Source organism: Oenanthe melanoleuca, chromosome Z (genome assembly GCF_029582105.1).
Source record: "Oenanthe melanoleuca isolate GR-GAL-2019-014 chromosome Z, OMel1.0, whole genome shotgun sequence".
Classification (NCBI taxonomy): Eukaryota; Metazoa; Chordata; class Aves; order Passeriformes; family Muscicapidae; genus Oenanthe; species Oenanthe melanoleuca.
In genome coordinates, this window is record NC_079362.1 from 7,981,639 (window position 1) to 8,005,200 (window position 23,562).

General features: G+C 55.1%; 1 protein-coding gene across 2 annotated transcripts in view; it reads left to right on the plus strand.

Annotated features, from left to right (window-relative positions):
- PAX5 (paired box 5) overlaps positions 1–23,562 on the plus strand; it is a 131,561-nt gene that overhangs the window by 1,681 nt on the left and 106,318 nt on the right. For both annotated transcript variants that reach the window (XM_056513029.1, XM_056513030.1), the window contains exons 2-5: positions 6,143–6,308; positions 10,223–10,420; positions 14,160–14,224; positions 15,892–16,020. In XM_056513029.1, the coding sequence (XP_056369004.1) occupies positions 6,143–6,308; positions 10,223–10,420; positions 14,160–14,224; positions 15,892–16,020 (558 nt within the window). The remainder of the gene's footprint in view (positions 1–6,142; positions 6,309–10,222; positions 10,421–14,159; positions 14,225–15,891; positions 16,021–23,562) is intronic.

Consider the following 23,562-nt stretch of genomic DNA (forward strand, 5'->3'; position numbering starts at 1 on the left):
TATCCGGGCTTAGGAGCCGAGCACGTCGGTTCAGCGGGGCTGTACCAGGGTCACCCGTGAGGCGAGGGACACTACCGGGCCCCGCGCCGCCTCATGGGTCTCGGCCGGGGCAGAACCGCCGCGGGGCAGGACCCACGAGTGGAAACCGCCACTGCTGGGCACGGCGGCCGCCAAGCCGCGGCGGGACCGCGGGCAGCGCGAGCAGGCGAAGAACCTCCGTGGCCGCGGTCTCTGCACTCGCTCCTCCGCGCCCGCACCCACGGCCCACGCTCCCGGGACCGCCGGAATGCACGGTCCCGACATGAGCCGTTCGGCCGTCGGGGAGCCCAAGGGTCGAGGGACGGCGGCCGGTCCGGAGGGGCCGTCGGGGAGCCCAAGGGCCGCGGGACGGCGGCCGGTCCGGAGAGGCCGTCGGGGGTCCCGGCGCGCACCCCGCCCCCGCCCCGGTCACTAGCGGCTGCGCCCGGACCGGCCCGCGGGGCCTCGGCCACGCCCCCCGCTCTCCATTGGCCCGCTTCCCGCCAATCGGCAGAGCCGCCGCTCGGCGGCCAATGCGGGCAGCCCGCAGGTGAACTTTGCGATTGGTCGCGGCGCTGAGTGACGGGCCGGCCCCGCCCCCGCCGCTGTCCGCGCGAGCGGTGCTGAAGCGCCGCCCGCAGCCCCTCCGCGCGCGCGGGGCTCGCGGCGGGGGCGGGGCCGGGCCCGGGGCGGGGGGCGGGGGCGGGGCCGGGCCCGGGGCGGCCCCGACGGACCCCCCCCAATCCCACCCCCGCCGCGCTGCCCCGGCCCCGCCCCCGCCCCGCGCCCCCGCCCCCGCCCCCGCCGCCCGCCACAACCCCCGCCGCCCGCCGCCGGCCGGCAGCGCGCCGGGCGCACCGCCCGAGCCAGCCAGGCGCCGCCGCCCCGGCGGCCGACGGCGGGCGGAGGGCAGGGAGGGAGGGGAGAGAGAGGGGAGGGGGCGCCGCGGCCCCGGCGGGCGGGCAGCGATGGTCGCGCCGCGCCGGCGCCCCAGGTCGGACGGCGGCCGCTGACGGGGCGGCCCGGTCCCGCGGGGCCGCGGCGAGCCCGGCCCCCATCCCGCTCCCCGCCCTCTCGCACACCTTCCCCCGCCGCTCCCCTCGCCCACCGCCGCCGCCCCGCCCGGCGCCGCGAGTTGCTGCGAGCGGCGCGGCGGGGGGCGGCACAGGCGGAGCGCGCCGCCGCCCCGGGACCGAGCCCCGCGGACGGGGCGCCCGCCCCCGCCGCCGCCCGCCCCGGCCGCCGCAGCCGCCGCCGCGCAGCCGCCGGCACCGCCAGCACAAAGAGCCGTCGGGCGGGCAGCGCTGGGCTCCGGTCCGCCGGACAGAGGCGCTCGCCCCTCTCCGCGCCCAGTAACGCCCCGCAGCCCGGCGGTGGGTGCTGCGCACCGGCAGCCGCCCGGGAGCTGCTCGGACCAGGGGCTTCGTCCGGGGCCGCCCCCCGACGGAGCCTCAGGAGGCTGCGAGCGGCGCGGGAGCCGCGTTCAGCCAGCGCTCTTGGATACCGCGACCCCTCTTGAGGCAGGACTCTTCGCTTTTTGAGGGGTTTTGTTCTATTTTATTTTTCATCCTTTTTGATTATTTTTAAATTTTTTAAATTTTTTTTTTTGGTTGGGTTTTTTTTGTTTCGTTTGGTTTGGTTTTTTTTATTTGTTGTTGTTTTGGGGGTTTTTTTTTGTTTTGTTTTGTTTTGTTTTTATGTGTTTGTTTGGGGTTTTTTTTATTTGTTTGGTTCTGGTCGGTCTCCGTCCTTTTTCGCGGGCTCCCTCCCCCAGCCCGAAACCCGAGCGCCGCCGGCGAATCGACATCAGCTCGGCAAGGTCGGCCGGCCCCGGACCGCTCCGATGGAAATACACTGTAAGCACGACCCGTTCGCAGCGATGCACAGTAAGTGGCTGCCCTTCAACTTGTCTGAGCGGCCGCGACGGGCTCCGCGCGATCGTCTCTCTCCGCCGGCCGTGCCGGAGCTCTGCCCCCCCGGCACGATCGGTGACGGCGGAGGGGAGCTGCGGGAGCGAGCTGCTCCGGGGGCGGCTTTCCCGCAGAGAAAGCGCCGATGTCACTGCGTGTGTGTGTTTGTACGGATGGATATATAAACACGTCTTGGGATGTATGCACAGCCATCGGTACACATGGACGCGCGCTCGTACATGGATGAATACATAGATGTTACATACATGTGCATATCTTTATTTTTCGCTCTAAATCAAATATCAGGGAAAGAAAGCCTCCGGGTATTTTCGACGAACGGAAAAGTTTGCTGCACGATGTTCTTCCTCTTTTTCAACATTTTGAAATTTGTTAATTGGAAATAAAGCAAAAAACCAAAAAAATCAAAAACCAAAGCAACAACTAAACCCCCTTAAACAAACAAACAAATAGAAGCCCCCCCAAAACCTCAAACAAATTGAACGAATGAGAAAGGCGAGGAAAGGGGCTGGAGGAAAGATTTTTGTTTTTTTAAACCCCGAAGAATGGCGTCGACCGCGGCGTGGGGCGGCTGAGCGGGCCGCCGGTGAAGTTAACAGGTCGTGCGCGATGGGTTCGCCCGAGGTTTGTTGTGCTTGAGAGGTCGGGGAAGACTTATCCATTAGCACAGTGTTATGTGAAATGACATCTTCTCTCACGGTGAGTTAAACGCTGCATTACGGAGAGAGATTGCGAGGGAATTTAAGGTAGAACTAATCTCATTTCCCGGTGCACCGCAGCCTTTCGGCTCAAAGAAATTTGTTTGCAAAATAAACCACCGAGCTCCGGAACTGGAGATTCCCTCCCTCTCTCGGCGCCCCCCGTTCACCTGCCCGTTTCCCATCCCTCTCCCGCCTCTCGGTTTCTGGGGTTGTGCCGGGCTGGAACGGCGGCCGGCGGGGGCTCAGCCGCCCCCGGGAACGCGGACTTTCCCTCTCGCGGCAATGGAGCGTTCGATCCGATCCCCGCGTTCATTTCTCTGCCGGCACTGAACCAAATCACTTTTTTTTTCAAAGGCGAACTTTGAGGTCGGAAGCCCCCAGCGCTCGGTGCGGGGGCGGTGCGGGTGCGGGGGTGGGCGCGGAACCCCCGCCGGCGGAGCGCCCCTCGCCCCGGTCCGAGCGGACACGCAGCCCGCGGAGGACGCGCTCCCCGCGTGGGGCCGGACACCCGGGCAGGAGCAGCCGCGGCGGTTTCCGCGGCGCCTCTGCCGTCATTTGCGGCTGTGCGAAATCGATGTCGTCCTCAGGAATTTCGGGGGGAGCAGAAGGAATAAAACCAAAGCGCCAGTGCCTTTTCTCCGGTCCCGGCCACGGGCAGGGAAGCCTCCGGGGCCGTTTGCTGCCAAACGACCTCCGAACCCGCCGTTCGTCGGGGGCGTGAGGGTGGACGTGGGGTCGGGACCCCCATGCGAAAAGGCGGAGGAGGACTGGGAGCCGGCGGCAGCGGGAGGAGCGGGGTGCAGCACGGCCACGGAGAGCGGTGGCCGTGGCCGGGGCGGTCCCTAGCGAGATTTCGGTCCCTTCTGGCGCCGAGCCGGTCCCCGCTGCCTCCTCGTCCCGCGTGGGCAGAGCCGCTGGCCGCCTCCGTCCCGGGCCGCGGGGACCAGGCGGGCTGGGCAGAGCCGGAGCGGCTCCGACCCTCGCCTGCGGGGCCCCAGGATTTCCTGGCTTTCCTCTCGCTCCCCGCCCGCCCCGGCTGCACCATTGCTCTGGGTTAGGCCCACGGACCTCTCCTCGGGGCTTCCCCCCTCCCAAAATAGCCCCCGAGTCTCTACCCGCCCGTGCTCCCTACGGAGGACCCGGGCTGCGGACAGGGCCCGGGGCGGGGCGGCTGCCCCATCCTCGCACCGAGCTGCGGACGGGGCTCGATGCCCCCGCAGCTCCAGCAGCCCCCGGCCCGACGGGGCCCCCGGCCCGCAGCCGCCCGGGAGCGCTCCCGGCAGAGAGGCCCCGGTGGCAGGAGCCGGGCCCGGCGCCGGTGCCGCTGCCCAGGGCTGTGGCAGGTTTGGAGGAAGGGACGGCGGGGCCCAGCCTTTGTTTCCGACGCCTGGAGGGTCGATGCTCCCGGCCTGGGCAGGCCTGGTCCCTGCCGGCCTCCAGGGACTGGGGACGGGCTCCTGGGGTAGAGTTAGCCCTTCTCTGAGGAAGGCATGTCCTAATGATGCCTTCTCTATGCTTTTCTTCCTGTTCCTTCCCTTTCTTTTTGTCTCTTTTCCTTCCTTCCTTCCTTCCTTCCTTCCTTCCTTCCTTCCTTCCTTCCTTCCTTCCTTCCTTCCTTCCTTCCTTCCTTCCTTCCTTCCTTCCTTCCTTCCTTCCTTCCTTCCTTCCTTTCTTCCTTCTCTTCCTTCTCTTCCTTCTCTTCCTTCCTTTTCTCCCTTCCTTCCTCCCTTCCTTCCTCCCTTTTCTGCCCTGTTTCTCCCCTTGCCCGACCACCATCCAGGCTCTTCCCGCTCAAACTGAACTCACCCTGTGCGATCCTTGCACTCAAAGCCCTGAGGAGCCCCAGGTCTCCTTGCCCGCAGTCTCCCGGGCAGGTCCCGCGTTCCTCCGCCGCCGAGCTCTGTCACACCGTGCCGGTGTCCCGGGCCCAGGCCGTCCATCCAGGCGGGAGTCCCGGCCCCGGTGTCAGCCTCCGGCGCAGGGAGGGAAGCACGAACGGCTGGGCCGCTGCAGAGTCTGCCTCTCGCACCGGTGAAGGCAGAGCAGGCTCTTGTCTGCTCGCCACAGCGTTTAATACCACATATTTCATGGGGGTTCATTGTGTGTCCTTGCGATGCTAAAAGATGTTTGCAAAGTTTGACAGCAGATTATCATAGTAACCAGAAGTAACCAGATTAAAATAAAAATTGCTCCGTATATATATATATTTTAACACTCAGGCATTTGGTTTGCCCGCTCAGAGAAATGTTTTGTATTACTTTTGTTCCAGAATTGGCATCTGTACTATCACTGTGGCTTGGTTTAGCTTCTCCACTCCTCTGTAACATAAGTAGTTGAATGAATAACAACTTAAGGGTTAATTAAATTTCCTTCTAGTATGTGGGATTAATGTGTGTTCGAGGGGTTTGCACAGCTTCTCTGCTGTTCCTCTAAGGGGGTCCTGTATCCCATTAGATCTGTAATTCACCTTGCTAAAGGTGAACAGTGAAAATCTCCTCAAAAAGCAGCCATATACTGGGCTTGCCCAAGTGCTCTTGTTTTATCTGTGGGATCATAATATCTGCCAAGACTGCTTTAAATTTTGGGAGCAGAATTTTCTTTCTTTCTTTCTTTTCTTTCTTTCTTTCTTTCTTTCTTTCTTTCTTTCTTTCTTTCTTTCTTTCTTTCTTTCTTTCTTTCTTTCTTTCTTTCTTTCTTTCTTTCTTTTCTTTCTTTTCTTTCTTTTCTTTCTTTTCTTTCTTTTCTTTTCTTTCTTTTCTTTCTTTTCTTTCTTTTCTTTTCTTTCTTTTCTTTCTTTCTTTCCTTCTTCCTTTCCTTCTTTCTTTCCTTCTTCCTTTCTTTCCTTCCTTCTCTCTCTCTCTCTTTCCTTCTTCCCATTTTTCTCTCCTTCTTTCACTTTCTTTCTCTCTTTCTCTCCTTTTTTCCCCCTCTTCTTTCTCTCTCTCTCTCTCTTTTTTTTTTTTTTTTTTTTTTTTTTTTTCCTTTAATTCCTTTCTCTCTTTCTTTCCCCCTTCCCCCACTCGATTAATTCAACGCATCTGGGGAGAACCAAAACAAAACCCAGCGTGTTTAATTTCGGGTATCTTCCTGTGCCTAGACAGAGGCAGTGTGCGGGCTGGGTGATCACCCAGCCCTATTTTCCGCCGGTTCCCGGGGCCAGGGGCTCTGAGATCTCTGAGAGCTGCGCTCCACGGGACAGCGCCAGCCCGGGGGTTTGTGGCTGAGCTCAGGCGACTCCGGGAGGAGGGTGGCTCTGTGCATGGTGCCGGGCACGGCTGGGTGTTGGGCTCCCGGAGGGTCCCGCCCGCCCCAGGCAGGAGGGTCCTGCCGTCCCGCAATGTCCTTGCGGCGGGGTCAGCGCCGGGGACACGGGGCCGGTTCGGGGAGCGGCTCAGAGCACCGGGGAGCGCTGCGTACGGAGGCTGTGCCTGCAGAGCATCCCAAACTCTCACACAGCTTTTCCCGGCCCTTCTCCCCCTCCCCTGTGTGTTGCAGGACATGGAGGCGTGAATCAGCTGGGGGGGGTTTTCGTGAACGGCCGCCCTCTCCCAGACGTCGTTCGCCAAAGGATCGTGGAGCTCGCCCACCAAGGGGTCCGGCCGTGTGACATCTCCCGGCAGCTCCGCGTCAGCCACGGCTGCGTCAGCAAAATACTCGGCAGGTAAGGGGGCACGGCGAATCCTCGTGTCCGCCAGGAGAGAAGAGTCGGGGCCACAGTTGAGGCTGCGAACAAACGGGGGCAGGCGAGCCGTCCGGCCAGGGCAGCGGCTCTGGGGAGCCGCGGTTTGGTTTGCCCGATGCGGGAAGAAAGAGACGATATCCGCGGGTCTGGTTAGCCCTGTTACAGTTTCTTGTGGGTAATTCCAATGCAACGTGCAGAACGCCGCGGGTACCTGCTGTATATACAGTGTATGTCCTGCACTTGCCTGCTCTGAACAGGAAGGGAAACCTGGGAGTCATATTCAGCAAAACGTGAAAAAAAGTAGATGCTGTGGAAAGTACTTGTTTTGCTTCCTGAGTAGAACTCTTTTAAAACAATATTATCATTGTATATTCCATCAATATTGTGGCATGTGCAGCTATTCTGCAATCTGTCCCACAGTTTATAATCAAACGTCTTTTTCCAGTCTTCTACCGGATTAAGAGAGCACAGGACACCCTAAATAACTAGTAACCATCTTATTTTGGCTACTTTAGGAGTAGCTTTCTATTCACCCAGGAGCTACTCTAAACACTATGGCAACAGGATATTAAACTCTGATTTAATATTATTTCAACTCTGAATTAATATTATTTCCTGATTGTGTTTTAAAATTTGGCATAGATTCAGGTAAAAAATGCCATGCTTGCTTTTTCCCTTTTTGAATTCTTAATCTTCTGTGCAAACCTAAACCCAGTCTGTGTAAATTACCATTTTGAATCCCAGGTATTCTTACAGACTTGGGCAACTTATATTAAGGGGATTTTTTTTTTTCTTTACAAAGTGTTTATCATCTGGAAAGTTATTGTTGACTTGTTTGCTAAGATTTCACAGTTAATTTAATTGTTTACAATTTTACTATTTTTATTTTAATTTTTCCCCCTAGTTCCTAACAAACATGATTTCCTGCTCATAGCACAGCTGCAAAGGCAATTAAGGCGTTTTTTTGGTAGTATGGCACAGGGGATGTGTTGATGAGCCCGTGGCCATGTTATTGTTGAGTTCTGCCAGGATCACAGGCCCTGGTTTTGCAGTCCTGTCGCTGTTTTCCACAGAGCCATCTCAGCTCTGCTGGCCCAAACGGGGGAGCAGCTGCTGCCATCCCCAGGGCTGCAGCCCTGCTCCATCTCTCACCCTTCCTCGCAGGGATTCCCCTCCCTGCTGCCCACGCCCGCTGCTCCTGCTGGGGTCTGAGAACACAAACGCCCTGAGCCCGTGCAGAGAGGGAAACTGTCCCCGGGCTCATCACAGGCTCCTGCCCTGCCTGGCGTGGCTGGTGATGCTCACTGAGTGCTCTCTGTGCACTGGAGCTGCCAGCAACTCCCATCAGGACCCACACAGCTCGGAAGCAGGAATTTATTTACCCACCAGCAAAGTCTGATGGTTTTACTTTTGGCAGTTTAGGTCTGCTGTTAGATATATTTCCGTTGTATGGAGCTCAGAGTGAGGTTCCAGAGCTCTGCCATTAAAGTTGTCAACAATAAATTGGAATTTCATAGCTCATTATTTTCCTAACTAATAATTACAGTGGGTAAAATGTTGCTGTAATTGCATCTCTGTGTGTATGTTTTCTTGTGTGTGTGCACGTGTGTGAGAAATGGGAATCCTTATGATAAATCCTTGCATTTGGAATTTTATTATTGGAATTTTTCGGTACCAGATGCAGCTTCAAAAAGACACCCAGAGGCAGGTGAAGAGCTGTTGCAGGGCGAGGGAAGCTCTTAGCCCCCAGAGCAGGGTGGTGGTGGTGCCCACCCTGCAGCTGCAGCAAGAGGCCCTGACCTGCTGCACGAGGAGCAGCTGGCTCAGCCATCCCTGCCTCTGGAACGGAGCTGGGAGCAGGGAGCTGCAGCCCTGCAGCCTGCAGTGATCAGGGTGGAGAGCAGGCAGCAGAGCAGAGCAGAGCACAGAGAGTTTGTGAGCAGAGGTGCTGCTGCTCCAAGGGCAGCAGGGCAGTGCCCTGGTGAGCTCCTCCCAGGTGCAGGGCTGAGGTGCCAGGTTCCCTGGCTCTCCCACCTGCTGATCAGCTCAGGCTCAGCATCCTGTGTGCTGGGACTGCCCCTGGCTGCCCTGGACTGCAGGGCACTGACCACGGCCACTGCTGTGAAAGAGCACGGGGAAGCATTTCTGAAACCCATCATTTTGACCAGATCTAAGAAAATCGTGGCTCCCTGTCTGGTAGCATTTGTAGTATTGTCCAGCTGCATTCTGCATCCTCCTCAAAAAGGTGGTGCCAGAACCTTGACCTCAAGGCTTTGAGGCTAGAGGTGCAAGATTTTAGAAGGTTTATGGGCCATGCCTGCCATTGTTTTGTCATGTCCTCATGGAATTGCGAGAGGAACTAAATTTTTCTGCTCTGCCCTAAGGCTCGCAGCATTTAGGGGCAGCAGGAGGGTTTTTCCATCTCTAACACTCAACACTCTCCATTACTGGTGTTGCATAAATGGCTCATGGAGACAACACTTGCACACAGAGCACCTGAGAACATGTATGAACAATTTGGTGTCAGACTCTTTAAAGGAACTTGAGGCCCTGAGCTCTCCCAGAAACACTGAGGACAGGGAGCCTGGTGAAGATTTGATGAACATGATTGCATATTTTAGTGAGGCAGATTTTGTCTGTGCAGAGTTTGTGCTCTGCTCAAGCTTGAAAGATGGGGCAATTTTTTTTTTCTTTTGTATAATTGTCGTGTCAGATAGTTGCAGGGAAAATATATAAATGAGCAGCGTTTTCTTTCTTCTTGTGAGATTTTTCTGAGCTGGAAATGCGGGCACAGTGGCAGTGGCTGAGAGGGTGAGGAGCTGGGTCTGCTGTGCTGGAAGGTGTGCAGGGTTAGGGCAGCTGGGCTGCTGCTGCAGGGGACACGGGGCTCGTGTTCCATCCAGCCATGTGGGAATTCACAAGGCACAAGGAAGCTGTGAGAGCAATGCAGCAGGAGTACAGTCTTGTTCTCAGGCTCCATTCCACCCTCAGATTGTGAGATGTGACTTCTGCTCTTAGCAGCATGTTCAAGACTGAAAAGACCATTAAAGGGGAGACTAGTAGGGGTCTCTGCTGCCATGCACTATGGCAAAGCTGCCAAAAGCAGTTTATCTCGTGGGTGGTACACGTGAAGAAATCAGTCAGATTCATTTTGGTTTAGGGATCTCATGCTCCACCTTTCCTGGGGCAGAGCTGCTGCTGGTGCTGGAGATGCTGCACCCGAGGAAGTGCTGGCCACAGAAACCAGCCTCTGCCTCAGCTGCATCCAGAGCACGAGCAGCTCCCCTCCCTCAAAATTTGCTGTGGAAACTACTGAAAACATAGTGAAGAAAAGGATACATTCTGAAAAAAAGGAACTATTAAAACCATAACATGCATATTAAAATCATAAAACAGGAAAAAGATATGCTGGTGTATTTATTCCAGAGGTGCAAATAAAATACAATACTGGCCTTCATTTCACTTTGAATCATAACAAGCTGTAGATATTAATGACAGCATTTCTGAAAAAACAGTAATTTGCTATAAAGGGGTCCACTGCAAAAAGTGGTCTTTGGTGTGATTTGTTTCTATTATTGCCAGTACTGCTGATTAATAACACACATTTTCAGTTAATTTTGGATCTCAGCATGCCCTTTAATCTTGCGTTGTTTCTTTTGTCTTGCTATAACAGAAAAATATATATTGTATCCTGAGGCCCGATTCCAATTACTATAAGTTAATCTATTAGGTGATAAAGAACCACACAGGCAGAAAATGTGTATGTGAAAGTGAAGATGTATCTCAGGATTTGCTGGGGTTTGGTTACCTTGGAATGCTGTTCTCTATAAATCTGAGAGCATGTTCTCTGTCTGTGTGCGATAACCAGAGCTTTGTTTTGGATCTTGTCCCAGGTATTATGAAACTGGGAGCATTAAGCCTGGAGTGATTGGAGGATCAAAACCAAAGGTCGCCACACCCAAAGTCGTTGAGAAAATCGCAGAGTACAAACGCCAAAATCCCACCATGTTTGCCTGGGAGATCAGGGACAGGCTCCTCGCTGAGCGAGTGTGTGACAACGACACGGTGCCCAGCGTCAGCTCCATCAACAGGTACGGCTCAGGGTGGATGGGCTGGGCTGGGCTGGGCTGAGCTCGGCTGGGCTGGGCTGAGCTGCTCCACCGAGGCTCTGCCACCGTGTCTCTGCCTTGGCAGCCCTGGGTGCTCGGGCTGCCTGTGAGAGAAGCAGCTTGCCCTGTTTGCCCAGGGACTGGGGCTGGGGAGCGGCTGTGTGCTCCCCTCGGCACCCTGCTGCGGATGGGGTTTCCTGGCAGTGGGCAGGCTCTTCTGCCAGCCTCCTCTGCACTTCCATCCCTTCCTGCAGGGAATGACCCCATGTGTTTGCTGTGAGCACAGCCCCTGTCCTGCTCTGTGGGCTGGGGCTTCACTGGGACCTGCTTTGTCCTTGGGGGAAGCTCAGATGGCCACTGAGCAGGGTGGCACTTACCTGGGAAAGAAAGGGCTGGGTCTGGGTACCATTTTGTCACCTGAAACCAGATTGGTGCTGCTGAGGTTGGCCCAGGCCTGTGCTCAGTGTAATGTCAATGGGGAATTTGGCTCGGGGTGTCTGAGGGCCTCTGCTGCTGCTTTTTACATTAAGTGGCCTTGAATTGCTTTTGTAAGAGTGCAGGGGAATCTCATTGGAGACTCAGTTTGGTGCTGTGCCACGGCTTGGCAGGCCAGGGCTGGCTTAGGGCTCTAACCTGCTGCCTTGCCCATTGCACCCGCTGTGCCCATGTTTCCTCCTGAGTCAAGTGATGCATAAGGCTGGAAAAACCCAGTGAAACACTCTGTGAGAGCTCCAGCCCTGGAGAGCAGCAGAGCTCTTAGGCACCCATGGCAAGCAGGGCTCCTTGGTTTTCACCCTGTTCCAGGCTTTCTCCTCGCCACTCTGCTGAGATGGTTTCACTTGTGCATGCAAATTCTTCGAATGCAGCTCGCTATAAAATGTCTCATTTGCGTCCAGACGTGAAATAAATGGGCGCAATATTCTTTTATTGGCCATCCCAACCTGATTTGCATTCACAGAGCTGCTGCTGGAGTAGCTGGAGTGGCTTCCCCAGCACTTCTGGGGAGTGCAGCCTGTGCCCTGATGGACTGAGTGTCACAAACATTCCATTCGGTGGAGCCTACAGAAAAAATATGCAGCTCCTCTGACCTGGAGGCTCCAGAGCAGCAACTCCATGGACGTGGTGTCTTCAGTTTAAAGAGGGTTTTTATTGTACAGACACCAGGAAAACTGTAAGAAGATATCCAGTACCTAAGGAAAGGCTCTGCTCCCATTAATTTTACCTCTAGGTAAAAGGGAGATTTAAGTAGCTTCCAGTCATATTTAGAACCAGTTTCCTTGTTCTTGCTGCATCCTTGTGTGTTTACCACTCATGAATCCCACACCCTCTACTGCCCTTGTATCAGAAACTCAGTTCATGATTTGTCACCAAGGTTTTTGGCTGTAAATTCTTTTTTGGCTGTAAATTCTTTCTCATCTGCATTTGGCTCTAGCTAAGATATTCTCCTTTTCTCAGAGGTTTGCAATCCCTTTTAAAAAATGCATGAAATTTGTTTGAGTCAATCTGTTTACCCAGAGAATTGTTTTGGTAGGAGCTCATAGAGAAAGTCCAGACTGAACAATCAGGTAACAAAGCACCTAGAACTCACATCAGAACACTTGGTTTCAATGCTAAATCCTGTATTTCCAGCAGTCTGTGGGCTCTGTCCTCACATTTAGCATGGAGTGTGCTCGCCAGGGTTTTGCTGGTGGCAGGAATGCAGACCCCTGTCCTCAAGGCTCTTGGTCACCACTTGTACAAACCAGCACAAACCTCAGATCTTGCTGGGTGCCTCCTGTGCTGCTGCCATTGTCCTTCCTGCTCAGGGCAGGAGGCAGGCCCTGCTCTGTCCTCTGTCCCTGTCCCCACAGTGCAGGGGGTGCTCACCAGGCTGTGCTGCTCCCCAAAATGCTGAGGCTGTTCCACTGCAGCTTTGGGGTTTATGGGGATGGGCTGCACCCAGCTCATCCCTGCTTCCAGGGGGCCTTTGAGCAGACAGATTTGAGCTGCTGCCTCCATGTAAGAGTGAATAATAATAATTATTATTAATTAATAACATCAATGTTAATAATAGGCCATCTTCAATAGCAGAAGCAAATCTGTGCTATTAAGACTTAATTAATCATTGTGATTAGCTTTGCTCAAATCAGCTGAGAGCTGTCCAGCTGCTTTCAAGTGCTCCAGTCTCCAGAGATGAAGATGTTTGTGTGTCAGAAGGGCTGGACACCCTTTCTCCACCACGACAGCCTTGTGCAGGGCCAGGCAGGGTCCAGCCCCTTTGGCTGTGCTGCCCCACCAAAGCTGTGTCCCAGCTGCTCCTGCCCCTCACCCTGGGCTGGCTCCTGGGGGCTCTGCTGCTGTGACCCCTCTCCTGACACCCAGCAGCTTCACTCTGGGGCTGGAGGATGGCTTGTGGGCAGGACAGACCTCTGCCAGCCTCCCTCAGACCCGTCCAAGGAGGGGAGGGGATGGCAGAGCATCCTTTTCTGGGGTGAGGCTGGGTGCCACCAGTGGTGCTGTGCCTGCAATGGGGGTTTACCAGCAGGAGCTGCTGTGTATTCCTGCAAGTTCACCCCTGAGCCACTCCAGCTAATAGCTCCTCTCCTCTCCTCTCCTCTCCTCTCCTCTCCTCTCCTCTCCTCTCCTCTCCTCTCCTCTCCTCTCCTCTCCTCTCCTCTCCTCTCCTCTCCTCTCCTCTCCTCTCCTCTCCTCTCCTCTCCTCTCCTCTCCTCTCCTCTCCTCTCCTCTCCTCTCCTCTCCTCTCCTCTCCTCTCCTCTCCTCTCCTCTCCTCTCCTCTCCTCTCCTCTCCTCTCCTCTCCTCTCCTCTCCTCTCCTCTCCTCTCCTCTCCTCTCCTCTCCTCTCCTCTCCTCTCCTCTCCTCTCCTCTCCTCTCCTCTCCTCTCCTCCAGCCTGAGCAGAGCTGTGTCATCCCCAGAGCTGTTTCTGACCCTGTTTTCATTTTCCATGGTGTTTTTTCATGGGCAGGTACACAATGTGTGCAGCATCTCCCCAGAATCTCCCCTCGTAGCAGGTGCCCCTGTCCTGCCCCTCCACATTTCTGCTTTATCTATATCTGAATTTTTTCTCACTGTTGTCACTATCAATCACAGCAGTGGCTGCATGGACACAGTGATATAAATGTGGCCATTCAGCTTTTAGGATCAGCACTTATTCCAACACTTAATAAAAATATAGTAATTCGGCTGAGCTGATCCTCGCCCAAGGTGCCCAGCTGCCTCCAGCCGTGTGAGTGGCACACATGGCTTGCTCTGGGATAAATGTGCCCCAGCACCACAGAGCACAGCCTGCAGTGGGCTCAGAGGGCTCCAGCTCCCTGGGGAGGGGTCCTGCTGCCCAGAGAGCTGTGGATGTGTCTGGGCTGGGCCTCAGGGCCCCAGGACAGCCAGCTGGAGCAAGCTGAGAGCCACCCAGGTGAGCCCTCCTCCGTGTGCTCTGGGATGGGCTGAGCAGGGCGCTGGGCCAGCAGCCACTGCAGCTGCTGTCCCTGCCCATTCCAGGGGTCTGTGGCTCTGCAATGTCACCCTGATGGCTCTAATGCAGGCTGGGGGCACAGCTGCTCCTGGTGCCCAACTTTGATCTTCCTGTGAATGGCCAGGGGAGCAGGTGCAGGAAGGCATTTCTTGCACTGACCAGCGTCCTGTTCTGAAAAAACAGTGCCTGATGCCCTCTGCCCTTCCATGCCTGAGGCTGGCTAAGTGGGTTTTTCTCCATTACTCACAGGATCATAAGGACCAAGGTGCAGCAGCCACCCAACCAGCAGGTCCCAGCTTCCAGCCACAGCATAGGTAAGGAAAACTTTTTTAAAAAATACATTAAAAAAATAATAATGGATTACAAATATTCTGAAGAACTTTTAATCATTCTTATGGACAGATAATTCTGCATAAAACACTTCAGCACACGTGCTAATGTGCCTTCTTTGTCATTCTCCAAGGGCTGAACATAGTAAATGAATTTTATAAATACTGCTAAAAGGTTTTGAATTTTACTGATTATTATGATAAATAGCTTTCACCATGAGACAGAAAATTGAAATCTAAACCAAAAAAACCCCACTAATAGGGGTCTATAGAATGTCAGATAATTAAAGTAATAAATCAAGAAAGGGATACTTATTCATAACATTTTCTGCATCATTAGTCAGTAAGTAGTTTTGAATGTGTTTTTTCCATCTATCAACCATCCCTTCCATAGTTCTTTGTGCACTTGCAGTCTTGAGTGAAGAGGTAGCAAAAGTTTATGAAACTTTTAATTCAGGCAGGGAGCAGTGATGCTGCAGCCCGAGGGAGGTGGTGCTGGAGCAGGGTGACCCAGGCTGCTGCGACAGCCCCAGCCCTTGTCCTGGCATCCCCCTGGGAGGGTGGGTGCTGCCGTGCTCCAGTGCAGCAGGGATGGAGGGGCCCAGCCAGGGCTCTGGGCTGCTCTCCTGTGTCCCTGCTCCAGGAACCTGCAGGGCACTGCTCAGCCCTTGCTGCATGGCAGCTGGTGGGGGCCCTGCTTTCCCTCTGCCTTTGTGCTGTCACCTGTGAAGTGGTGAAATGCTTCTGGTTCTCCCTTGGCAAGGGTGTTTTGGCACCGGGAGAAAGGGTGTGGAGTGCAGAGCTGCCTCATTCAGCTGGTCAGAGGAGTCATCCCACAGACCCTGCACCCTCAGCCTTTCTCTCCAGAAAATGACAAAACATTCCTGGGGTAGAAAACCTTCCTTTAGCTCACCGTGCTGGCTTAAGTGCTGTCCCTTTTGAAAAAGTCAAGAACAGGGAAGAAAAATGTTGTTTCTCAGGGTTGGCGTTGACAGAGGGTTTTCTCTGTGTGAGCTGTGTCTGGGTTTTGGGGTGGTGCATCCCCCCATCCTGCCTTGAGGTCTGTGGTGAATTCCAGGGTGTAGGGACGGGGCAGGACAGGCTCAGTCTGTCCTGATGGAGGTGATGGTGGCGTTCCCTGCTCTCTGCGGAGCCTTGGGCACCCCCAGCATCCCAGGACAGTGCTTGCTGTGCCATCTGCACAGCCAGCCGGGGCACGCTGCTGGTGGGCGGCTGCCCTGGCTGCACACAGGCAGCTCCCTCCTCTGGGGGCTCTTACACAGCAAATGGATCCCGGTCACATTCCGGGGAGCCTCAGGGTCCTCCAGCCGCCCGCCCCGGGTGAGCCCAGCTGTGCCAGGTGGAGCAGAGCGGCACGGCCAGCAGGTCCTGGGGGTTCAGGGGGCTGCTGCCCCGGGGCCCCTCCTGCTCGCCCTGCTCTGTGACATGGGCTCCGTGTCACTGCAGGGCTCTGTGCGCCGGGCAAGGAGCTGTTCCACAGCCCCGTGTGAGCCGCGGGGTCCGAGTGCCAAGGAGAAGCGTGTGCTGTGCCTCAGCACCAGACTGTGCTGGGGCAAGGGCTGGCCCTGGGCACTGCTCTGGGCACGGCTGGGGGCTCCGGGGCCGTGCTGAGCGCCGTGCTTGCCCCGCAGCCTCCACGGGATCCGTCACCCAGGTGTCCTCCGCCAGCACCGACTCCGCGGGCTCGTCCTACTCCATCAGCGGGATCCTGGGCATCGCCTCGCCCGGCGCCGACAGCACCAAACGCAAGCGGGACGAAGGTACCGGGGCTGTTTCTGGGGAGGGGGCGTGCGGCTGCACGCCGGCGGGTGGGAGGGCTGGGGATGGTGCTGGGGCTGCGCACATCCCCTCCGGTTTGGTTCTGCCTCACCGGACCTTGCCCAGGTCACAGACGAGCCACCATCCCACGCACAGCCAGGAGCTGCGGCTTGTCTGCGGTTTTGGAAAGCTCTGGCAGCCTGGCAGCTTTCTTCTCTCAGTGGAACTTTCCCCTCCTGCCAATGAACAGGGAAAGAGACACAATTGTGTTAATTCTGTGGCCACCTGAAATAGGAAATATCTGCAAAGTGTCAGAAAATTAACTGCACAGACTTCATCTGCTGTGCTGCTTCACTCAGGACTTTCCTCACCAGGGACACCTGTCAGTCTTGGAGGGTGGAAGTGAGCACAGTCTGCTTGGGGCTGGATATTGCTGATACACCCCTCAGATCCACTGGGTGTATGGGTCTGTTTTGTTCTGCATCTGACTGAAAACAATGTTTTGGAGAGAAAGGCATCAGAGATGGAGTGGAAGGTAGAAGTGGAGAAATCCTGTTCTAGTGTCTTTTTAAAATACATTTTGGAAGAACCTGCAGGGAGAAGCTGAGGCCATGTGGGCACGGTTTGAGTAGCAGAGGGCACCAGAACTGCAGTGGGTTTTTCAGGTGAGGATGCAGAGGGCATGTGGAAAGGGTGACTGCTGAACCAGCCTCCAGCCTCAGGGGTGCTGAGGATCCTGTTCCTCAGCTCCTGCTGCTGCTGCAGGTCCAGCAGTGCCCTGCAAATGGGGCAGGACCAGTCCCTGCCCTCAATGCCCCTCGCTGCCCCAGCCCCTCGCATGGAGCTGGGCAGGCTGAAGCTGCAGTGGCACCCCAAACCCCCCTGCCCTGGGGAAACACAGCTAAAACAGCTAAAACCTGTGCAAACAGGGCCATGGACTGTGCATCCTCCAGTGGAAACACATAATCAGGTTAAACTGGGAGAAAAACTGCAAGAGCTTGGGGGGCCAATGTCAGCAACACAGGAACTAATTTGATGGTGGAAGTACAAAACTCCTTGTGCTCAGGTTCTTGCTGAAGATACCATTGTTACTTAACTCTATGGTTGTACACCTGGTATTTTTTTCCAAATCTAGGTTATAAATGCATAGTTAAATATGTGCATGAAAGCAGGTAGGGTGGAAGTTTTGTGTTTTATCAGCCAGTCAGGAGACAGGCTGCCTGTATTGACACCACATGGCTCCAGTGCCACAGAGCCATTTTTCTGGTGCCTGTGAGAAGAGTCTGCTTCAGCTGCAGAGAAAAGGATTAAGTGTTTCCTTGAAAAGCCAAAGCAGTTCTAGAAGTAGAGCTGAGAACACTCTCAGCGTTTTCCAGCTCACGTTCAGAAATGAGCATGTGATTGCTAAAGCGAGCCCCACCAGTTTGTCAGGATGAGTCACAGGGTTTGAGCTGCTAAGCTGGACACTAGTGCTGTCCTCAGCAGGCTGTGTGACCTGCTTCTGAACAGGCTGCAGGTTTGGAGAGGCACAGCTGGGGACCCCAACCCCTCTGTCTGCTGGGGGATCCCAGGAGCACCCACAGCACCCTCCCTGCCCTGCTCACAGGTGGAGGGGTCTCACCCTGGTGGAGGGGTCTGGGGGTGCCTTGTCCCTGGAGGGCTCCCAGGGCTCTGCATCTCTGCAGACACAGATGGCAGGAGGAGCATGTCACCCAGGGCTAGCCTGTGCCATGACGGGGATGCACAAGAGGCACAGCTGATTTAACCATGGCTTTGGGGAGGCTCTCCCCTCAGAGCCCCTTGCTTTGTGTCCTCTGTAGCTGCTGGAAGGTGAGTGCCTGCAGGCAGAGCTCCTTGCAGGTCCAGGAGCACTGCTGCCCAGATGTCCTGGCTGCCCTCGGCCTGGGCTGAGCTGGGATGGACCTGCCCTTCCAGCTGCACTGACCACTTCGATATAACTTGTTAATCAGCTCTCTTCTCCTCACTCTTGACATTTTACTAGCAGATGCCACCAGTATTTAACCCAGTGGGGAGCTTGCTGGGGAGCAACAGGGGCAAACCAAATCAGACTGCCTTTATTGGTTTATATAGCTGAAGGTGTCATTTTCCCCCCTGCTGTAACACGGGCTTGGAGCAGATGTGCCTTCTTGGGGGGATCAGCTGCTCTCAGATTCTGTTAAGCAACGTGCTACTGGAGACTGACATGAGGAGCAACCTGTCCACAATGAGGCAGAGATGCAGGCAGATGCTGCAGGGAGCTTGCAGGCAGCTGCAGGGTGCTGCAGGGTGTTGCAGGGTGCTGCAGGATGCTGCAGGATATTGCAGGTTGCTGGAGGGAGCTGCAGGACGCTGCAGGGCGGTGCAGGATGCTGCAGGGTGTTGCAGGGTGCTGCAGGGTGCTGCAGGGTGGTGCAGGGTGCTGCAGGATGCTCCAGGGTGCTGCAGGGAGCTGCAGGATGCTGCAGGATATTGCAGGATACTGCAGGATGTTGCAGGATATTGCAGGATGCTACAGGGTGCTGCAGGTGCTGCAGGGTGCTGGAGGTCGCTGCAGGTCGCTGCAGGGTGCTGCAGGGTTTTGCAAGGTGCTGCAGGGTGCTGCAGGATGCTGCAGGGTGCTGGGCACCACCTTGCTGCTCTGCCTGCAGATTGCCTCCTGAGGTGCAGTGGGGGTGAGTTTGCCCAGCCCTGCACCTCAGGGAAGGGTTTAGAGGCGCAGACGGGCAGGAGTGCACAGAGTGACCATGATGGGATGCCTGCTGCCAACGGGGTCTGTTTTAGGGCAGCAAGACCCCAGGCCAGGGCAGCTGAATGCTCCCAGTGCTGCCAGGCAGTGTGTGGGTAGGGCTGGTTTCAGTGCACCAGCAGCAGCTGGGTGGGTGAGCACTGGTCGTTTGGACACCTGACACATTCTGGGCAGTGCTGAGCATCTCCTGTGAAGGTCAAAGTTTCCTGAAGTGGGGATAAACAGTCCTTGTTGAGCACTGGGAAGAGGGCAAAAGACACTTTTGTCCACAGTGGGGGCTCAGGAGATGGGTCAGGACATGTTTTTGGGAGGTTGCTGGGCTGTAAGTGCTCTGGAGGATTCTCTGAGGATGATGGGGAAGAAGGCAGTGCACCAGCCCCAGCCAGAGCCCAGCCCTCCTTCTCCCCTCACCCCTCTCTCTGTTTCCCTGCTCCCCAACCTGCAGAGCTGCCCAGGTGGGGGACAGGGCTCACAGGGGCTTGTGCCCCTCTGTAAGCATGAGAGCTGCTGTGTTTGTGCCCTGGCAGCTGACAGGATCCTGAGCAAGCACCTGCCCTGAGCCAAGGGGTGCTGCTCTCCTGGGGTCTGCCCAGAGCTGGGGCTGTCCGTGGGGTGACATCCCTGCAGCAGAGAGGCCAGACCTGTGCTCTGTGCAGTCGTGCCTGCTGGACCTCCCCAGGGCCAGGGGAGTGTGTGGGGCACCTGCAGCTGTGCAGAGCCCTGTGCCTGCTCTGCTGGAGCTGCTCAGCCCGGGCACAGCCCTGAGCCCTGCTGGGGCTCTGCTGCATCTCTGGGCACTGCAGAGCTGCCCTGGGGATGGAGGGAGAGCCTTGAGCCTCTGCTCTGGCAGGGAGATGAGAATGGCTGCTGCTGGGTCTCTGAACAGAGCTGGAGGACTTGCATGAATCTCCATCCTTGTGGCTCCTCCTTGCTTCATGCAGACACACACTCTCTCCCCAGAGGGCAATAATGCCTTTCTGGAGCAACTGCTGCAGGTTGTTGGGTGTGAGTGCCTGGCCTTCCACAAGTATGCTTGTGCCTTCACTTCTGAGACAGAAATGTGCAGAAATCTTTAATGGCAACAGGTAACAGGGACAGCAGCTAGGTCAGTCTGATACCTGTTTGCACACAGTAGTTTCTCTGGAAATCCAGGATGCCTCTTGTGACCCTAGCATTACCTGTATGCTATTAAAATAGAGACCATCAGTGGGCACAAAGGTCATGCTATGCCTAAAATCAGAATATTCTGAGCTGAAAGGGACCCACAAGCATCATCTAAATCCAACCTGTGCTAAAAAGGAAACACAAAACCAGAACCCCACCCTGAGTCATCCCTGCTCTGGCACAATGGTGGAGTTGCCAGCTGCCCCCTTTCAGCAGTGTCTGCTAATGCAGGGGGGCACAGAGGGACACACCTGCCCTGACAGGATAATCTGTGTCCTACAAGAGCATGGAGCAGCTGGCACAGCTCCCCTTCTGCAGTGATCTGAGCAAAAGGCTCTGTGCAGCCGTGAGCACCTGGGCACAAACTGCTGTGGCCCAAACTCAGCTGGACATGCCCAACAAAGAACCTGACAGGATGCAAGGGCTGCCCCCACCTGCCCCTCCTTGCTGCAGCAGAGGTTTGGCAGGTTTAGATACAAGCCTCAGAGATCATACCTCACATTCAATCCTAGCAGAGTCTTCCCAGCAGTGGAGGAGGTTGGGGAGTTGAAAGCAGTGTGGCAGGAAACTTCCACTGGTGCCAGTTGTTTTGTTTTGTTTCCAAATTCTGATCCAACATTGCTGCCAGCATCTGGTGTGATGATGTGAGTGCTGGTGTTTTCTTTCCTTGAATGAATGAGAAATGCTTTTAATCACAGATTAAAGCAAGGAGTTCTTTGGTGTTGCCAGGTGTTTGGGTCACAGCCTTCTGTCTGAGAGAATAAGGCTCCAAAGGGGCCAGGACTCCAAAATAAATGAAAAGGAAATGAGGAGGACTGCACCCAGCACTGAGTGCAGTGTGGTTCCTGTAGAACCATCCCATTCCACAGCTCTGTTTGCAGGAGGGGATGCCTGGGGTAGCCATGCCTGGGTATCCAAGCAAGGGCTGATCTGTGCATGGAATCTGATGGGAATGTTTCCAATGACACCAGCACCAGGGACACTGTGGAGATCAGCTGGGGAGGGGCTGGGCAGTGACAAAGGTGGGCAAGAGCTCACCAAGCCAGAGCCATCTCTGGGGACAGAGAGACAGGGAAAAGCAAAGCATTTGCATGAGTGGCAGCTTTTGTATTTGGTGTCTCAGCTATGTTTTACCAGAGGGAAATAAGAAATAAGAAATAAATAAGAAATAAGAACCTGCAGTCACAGCCAGGCAGAGGTTTGCAGGGCAGAGTCTTGGAGGCTGCATGAGAAGGTCAGTGACCTCCAAAGGGAGCCTAACATGGAGTAAATGCTGCCAGATCCTTCTGTTGTCTCTGCTTGTGGTCAAGGGACAATGTGCCAAGGTATCAACTCTAGGAGGCTGTGGAGGGGCTTGTAAAGTATTTTTTGTGCTTTTGTCTGAAGCCCACTTCTTTAAAAGTGGAACAGCAGGGCCACAGCTGGAGCTAAGCTTTTCCCAGAGCAGCCAGGTGTGACCCACATCTCTGTGCCATGGCTTGCAGTGGGTACCCATGGCAGGTGGAGGGTCTGGGGGTTCTGCTGCTCTGTCCCTCGTGCTGGAGACAAACCCACACCTGCTCTGCCCTCTTGTCTCAGGGCTGAGCTCTGTGGCTGAGCCCTGCTGTGAGAGCTGCTGTGCCAGCCTGCAGCTCCTGCAGGGCCAGGGCTGTGAGGAGAGCCATGCCAGCCATGCAGTTAATCCTGAGTGTGCAAATGTCCTTTTCCACCTATGGATTCCCAGATTTTCATGATGGTAAAGCAGATCTTACTGTAATAGAAACACTGGCATCAAATAGCAGAATCGTTGGTGTCTGAGGGCTGGAATGTGGGACTCCTGTGCCAGGCTCTGTCCCCTCTGCTGACACTCAGGGCTGGCTCTGTGTGCTCTGGTGTCCTGCCCATTCCAGACACCTCTAGGGAGCACCTGCTCTGCTGTAAAACCCTGTCCCCTCCTCAGAACGGGCTCTCTACCCACACAAGATTCATTCTTTGCAGTTTCTGAGTAATTTTAGGATTTTGGCTTGGGGTCCTGTCAGGGAGGGTGTGCTGAACGAGGGTCATGGGGTGTGGATGGAGACAGAGCCCACAGAGTGCTGGTGCTGCCTGCCAGTACCCTCAGCCTCAGCAGACAAAAACACCTTGCAGCCAGGGGGATGGAGCTCAGGGCATGGATTAACCCACATTGGCACAGGTCCTGTTTCTCAGCTCACTTCACACTCTGGCCACAGCCTGATGGTGCTGGGATGGTGGTCTCCTCTCCAGCACGCTCCTGGGGGCTTCTGCTCCATGTGAATGCCAAGGACTGAACCCTCTGGGAATCCTAACTGCAGGGGAAACAAAAGCAGAATAACAGTGAGAGGAAAAATGCAGGAGGTTATAGAGAAAAAAATCACCCGCCAATAAAACTTCAAGTTTATTGTGTCTAAACACTGATAGTGTTTCTGGCAGTGGTGAGCAGGAGGGGACACACAGAGAGGTTTTCCCACGGGCATGGGAAGGGCTCTGGTGTTGGCTCTGGGGCTGTCTCAATGGGAAATGCCCACAGGGAGCACCTGGTGTGCAAAGATCCCACTGCAGAGTCAACAACAGCTAAAAACAGGCAGAGGGAAATGCAAAAAAATCAGAAAACTCCCTCTGTGCTGCAGGCAGTCAGATTAAACAAGTGGAGATGTCCAAGCCCACGCAGAGGGGAAAGAGAAAGAAAACCCCTCCAGAGTCCTCAGGATGTGCTGGAGTTCACTTTAGTGACTCTGGCCCCACTTCAGCTGTGCTTACTCACTGAAAATGTCTTTACCCCAAGGAATGACTCCAGTGCTTACAGTGAGATGAAGCTTTGGAAGGGCAAGAGGTTTTGCAGGGTTGGCAAGTCCTGGTCTGAATTTCTCCTGCTGGTGCAGATTGCCCTTTGCACTCAGGGTACTTTCCCAGGGCTGCACAGTGGGGCAGGCTACCTGTCCCATCATTTCTTTATCTCCTCAGAAGAGATGGTTTTCCCTCCCCACACAGACACTGACATTATAATTTTAAATAGAGTTTGATGTGGCCTTCACTGTCACATTGCAATGATGGCTTTGTCTGTGCTCTATCCAAAGCCATTTACTTTGGTGCAGGTTATAATAATTTAATTTTTTTTACATTTCATTGGAGGCTCATTTTTCAGTTTTTGGACATTTTTCAGTTCCTGGGAACACTTGGAGTTTTCTTTTTTGCTTCTGTGCACCTGACAAGGTCCATGCTGGGTGTGCTGAGGTGGCAGCAGGCTCTGGCCATGATTTGACACCAGCAGTGATGATGGAGCTCATGGGTGATGTACTGACACCAGCAGTGTCACACAGTGTCACATCTGGATGTCTGGAGGAGGAGTTTGACTGCCCCAGGGCATAAGAATTTAATCCTTGAGTATTTCAAGAGCCACTCTGCATCTGTGGGCTCACTGGTGCTGATCCAGCCATTCCAGGCAATGACAGGAGCAGCTCAGCTGGCACAGGAGTTCTCTTTGAAATTTCACTCAGCTATGCTGAGGCAGGACAGCATTCTGGGGAGGGAAGGAGCAGGCTGTGCCCAGCTGGTGACAGCCTGAGTGCTGAGACCCTCCCTCAGCTCTGCCAGACCTGCAGCATCCCACGCTCCCCCCCATCAGTGTGGATGCTGA